This window comes from Coloeus monedula (genome assembly GCF_965178545.1).
Source record: "Coloeus monedula genome assembly, chromosome: 27".
Taxonomy (NCBI): Eukaryota; Metazoa; Chordata; class Aves; order Passeriformes; family Corvidae; genus Coloeus; species Coloeus monedula.
The window spans coordinates 2,650,248-2,654,896 of NC_138807.1; the positions used below are offsets into that span (position 1 = coordinate 2,650,248).

Consider the following 4,649-nt stretch of genomic DNA (forward strand, 5'->3'; position numbering starts at 1 on the left):
GGGGAAGGGCACTGGGAGGGTCACTCTGGGGAGGAGGAACCATCTCCCCCTCCCCACTGGCTCCTGCCCCACGGCCCCACTGCAAGTGCCCCTCTGTGCCTCGGTTTCCCCAGGAGACATCAGCACAGGCTCCCAGTGCTCAGTTTTCCAGCCCCATCCGAGGGATTTGGCTCCGTGTGTGCTTGTGCACTCTCGTGTGACTCCTGTTAACCCCACCCCAAACCCCAATTTCCCTGCAAGCAGGACTTGAGGTGCTGCCTTTGCACTCTCCACTTCTGGCATATCCTTATAAACACCGCATTAATAATTAATAATCGATTAATAGCAGCAGCGGTTTGTTAGCACAAGTGCATTAATCATTTATTAGTTATTAATATGGACTTTGGCACCCTCTGAGAGGTGGTTTCCCATTGTTTGTTATGGGGTTTGTGGGGCTGATGGTGGTGATGGACTCAGGGGCTGCAAATCCCAGCAGAGCCTCGGGAAGGGGGAAGTTCTGCTGGAATTCCAGGGGCTTCCCAGGTCGCAGCAGCTCTGGAGCGCACAAAGGTGAGAATTCTGGTGCTCCTGCCCTTTCCAGGTCCTGCTCAGGCTTTGCCCACTGATTTTGCCTTTTCTTATCGAGGCACATGAGGAAGGAAAGGGGGAGAAAAACCCAAAAGAGCCACAAAAGTCCCTCTTTTTTTTTCCTTTTTTGTTTTGCTCACAAATACATCTCACATGCTCGTTACATAGAAAACTGGGCCAGCTCTGCACTGCCCTTTGCTCCCACTGTGGGGGTCTGTGCCCGACCCCCTCCCTGCCCTCCCACCCCCATCCCAAGGTTAAAAAACACCCCAGACACCAAACAGGACCCTGGTGGGACACGGCATGCACGGCTCAGGGGGCGAGGGGCACCGGGCATGCGGGGCCACGGGGACGGCCGGACCCACGGCAGGGAGGGATGGAGGGAGGGAGGGATGGATGGATGGAGGGATGGATGGATGGATGGATGGATGGATGGATGGATGGAGGGATGGAGGGATGGATGGATGGATGGATGGATGGCACCCTGTGAGAGCAGGACAAGGTTGGGGGGATGTTCTGAGCAGCCACCTGTGGCCCACAAAGCTCCCAACCCCTCGGATGCCACTCCGGGATGCCAGTCAGGGGATGGGCAGCTGTCCCCTCCAGCTCCCAGCCTGACCATCACTGGCTGGAGAAGGGACATCCAGGTGGGGAACGTCCCTGCAGGAACGGGGACAGAGGTGGGACCTGCAGCAACCCCCAGGGTGCACATGGGAGGAGAAAGAGGAGGAGGAAGCAATGAACTCCCTGGATCCTCCAGGTCACATCCAGGCTCTTCCATTCTGGCTCCATTCCTTCTCCCACACACAAAAATCCACGCCCTGAGCTGCCAGGGCAAAGCCTAGGAAGGGGTGGGATGGGAAGGCAGGAACCGCCCCTGTGGCAGCAGGGAGCAGCCCCGGGGACATTGACCCGTGGTCCTCAGCGCCGGAGGGTGCAGGATCCGGGGTGGAGGTGTCAGCCAGGATGTTCTCCAGGACTGCTTGTTCCCAGCTTTTCCTTCCTCTTCTTCCCCGGGCTGTAGGGTCTCCCTGCACAGGACGAGCCAGGTCCTGCTCTCCTGCAGACTTCGACTTTGCAACTCAAAGAAAATGAACCCAAAAGTGCCTTTTGAACCCGCAGGAATCCCAACCCCCCTCAGGCGGGTGCAGAGATGGGGCCTTGCCTCGCCCTGGGGCTGCTCTTCCCGATTTTAACTATCTTGGCCTCATTTCGTCTTTTTATTTCCCTTTTTCTTCTCGCTGACACCTCCTCAGAGCCCGGCCCTGGGGGGTTATTATTGCTTGTGCCGGAGCGTCCCTGGGCACCCACGTTGGCAGATGCTGGGTCTTAAATCCACAGATGGGAAGCTCTCAAGGCACATCTGTGCCCGGGGGGGGGGGGGGGGGTCTGTCTTTGCCAAGGGGCTGGGGGACCCCCCCAGCTCGGCACAACCTCCCCAGTCCCGCATTGCCCCGGAAGACATTTCTCTTGGAAATTCATTTTAAAAAAAGAAAAAAAAAAAAAATTGGACCAAAACCCCCAACCAACACCAAGAAAAGAACCATAAACAACTACCAGGAAAGTTTTTTGAAGAGTCCCTTAGAAAAAAAGGGAAGGAGGGGGAAAAAAACCAGGAAGCATTTTTCTCCCAGGCCCAAACGCTGCTGATCTTTTGGCTCGAGAAATGCATAGTTGGTAGCAAAAACCTCGCTACATCGGGAGCCCCTGGGACGGCCCCTGAGCCCTGAGGGCTCTCCATGGGGCCAGGACATTGGGGTCATCCCTCCCCGACCCTGAGGTCCCCACAGTTCCGACCCTGCTGGCCTGTGGCACCGCTGTCTCCAGCCACATCCCAGCACAGCAAGGTCACGCTGCCAGCTCCGGGACACGGCCGGTGCTCCCACAGCCCTGCCGGCCCCGTCCCGCCGCGGCCATGACAACGGTTCTCTGGGAGAGGCTCAAATCATCTTCATGTTGAACTTCCTGGCCCCTCCCTGGCCGGTGGTGGTGGTGGGACCATCCACCTTGCGGAAGGAATACTCCACGGAGAAGTTGTTCTTGTGCTGCCCCCGGCCGCGGCTCCAGACGAAGAGCAGGAGGAAGCAGAAGAGCACCACGCCCAGGAAGGTGATGCAGCCCATGGCTGTGGAGACCAGGATGGTCTTGAGGTCCAAGGTGAACTTCAAGAAGACCTGGGTGTCGTTGTGGAAGGTGTCGTTGAAGTCGCTGAGGTACAAAGTCCGGTTGGCGTGGTGGGCGCCGTCGGCCGGGCGCCCCTTGACCGTCAGGGTGGCGAAGTAGGTGTCGTTGCCGCCGGCGTTGCTGGCGATGCAGATGTAGGTGCCGCTGTCCTGCACCTGGGCGAAGCGGATCTCCAGGGTGCCCCCGGGCAGCACCGTGGCCCGCCCCGTGCTGCGGGTGGTGATCATGCGGTGCTGGGGGGACACCCAGGCGATGGAGGGGTCGGGCTCCCCGTCGGCCCGGCACAGGAAGGACACGGACTGCCCCTCCCGCGCCGTCACGTGCTGCAGCTTCCGATCCCGGATCTTGGGCTTCTGGCAGGTGAAGTACTCGAAGAGCACCGAGTCCGGGAAGTCGCGCAGGGCGTTGCCCTGGATTTCGGGAGGCGAGGAGCACATGGGCTGCTGCCCGTCGAAGTTGAGCGTCTTCCGGCGCTGCAGGATCCACAGGAGCCGGCAGTCGCAGGCCAGGGGGTTCCTGTCCACCCGCAGCGTCTCTAGCGTGTTGACCGAGTGGAAGGTGCTCTCCTCCAGCGTGGACAGGAAGTTGCTGGAGAGGTTGAGCAGCCGGATCTGTCTCAGGCCAGAGAAAGCCTGCGGCTCCACGGACACCAGGAGAGCGCCCACGATGTGGAGCTCCTGGAGCCGGATGAGGTCTTTGAAGGAGCCCTTCAGCACAGTGCTAATGGGGTTGTAGGACAGGTTGAGGTACCGCAGGTACACCAAGTTCCTCAAGGCAGCGGCGGGCACAGCTGTGATGTTGGTGTAGGTGATGGAGAGCGAGGTGAGGTTCAGGCCCTGGAAGCTGGTGGGGGACACCTCCTCCAGCAGCGGCCAGTTGTCGATCTCCAGCTGCAGGAGGTTGTAGAGCTTCTTGAAGTTCTGGTCCTCCAGCGCAGAGATGCTGAGGTGCCGGAGCCGCAGCACCTCCAGGTTCTGGAGGTAGGACAGCGACTCAGCCGAGATGGAGGTCAGGTTGCACTTCTCAATGGTCAGCTGCTCCAGGCCCAGCAGCCCCGAGAAGGCGCGCTGGGAGATGTACACCAGGTCGTTGTCGCCCACGTCCAGGCTCTTCAGGTTGCGCAGGTCCTGGAACATGTAGTCCAGCAGGATGACGAGCTTGTTCTCGCTGATGTCCAGCAGGGTCAGGTTGGTCAGCTTGGTGAAGACCCCCGGGGGGATGAGCTTGAGCTGGTTGCCCCGCAGCCGCAGGGTCTGCAGGTTGAACAGGTTGCTGAAGGCGCCGGGCTCCACATTGGAGATGATGTTCTCGCTGAAATCCAGCTCCTCCAGCAGCGGGTACGGGGACAGGTCCCCGGGGTTGAGGCAGCGGATGCGGTTCTTGTTGAGCTCCAGGACCCTGGTCTCGGTGGGGATGCCCTCGGGGATGGCGGTGAGGCGCTTGCGGTGGCACAGCACCGAGCGCAGCTGTGGGGCGCACTCGCAGCGCGCGGGGCAGGCGCCTGCCCGCGGGGACAGCAGGACCACGTGCAGGGCCAGCACCGGGAGCCACCATGTCATTGTGTGGGGCATGGTCTAGGGGCTCACTGCCGTTCTGCCATGCGCCTGTGACGGAGAGAGAGTGGAGTCAGCGGGGACAAAGTCCTGCCCGGCCCCACAGGTTGCCTGTCTGGGAGCTGAGACTGGACAGCGCTCCCCAAGCCATGGCCCATGGGGCTGATAAGGCCCCAGGCCCTCCAGGAAACCCTCTGGATCCCTTTTACCTTCTGTGCAACCTGGGGATCCCTGCCCTGGGCAAAGCTGGGGTAAACGAGCCTCAGTCTCCAGCGGAACAGGGAAACTGAGGCAGAGGCAGAGGTTTGTGAGAGGAACCAGGGCTGCAGACCCACACCTGAGCCT

The 4,649-nt window shown here is 60.5% G+C and overlaps 1 protein-coding gene across 1 annotated transcript; it reads right to left on the reverse strand.

The window, feature by feature from the left end:
* Positions 1–2,507: 2,507 nt before the first annotated feature.
* Positions 2,508–4,322, reverse strand: LINGO3 (leucine rich repeat and Ig domain containing 3; the record flags this gene model as incomplete). Its single annotated transcript, XM_082298077.1, has 1 exon — positions 2,508–4,322. The coding sequence occupies one exon, from the start codon at positions 4,320–4,322 to the stop codon at positions 2,508–2,510; it is 1,815 nt and encodes a 604-aa protein (XP_082154203.1).
* Positions 4,323–4,649: the final 327 nt, after the last annotated feature.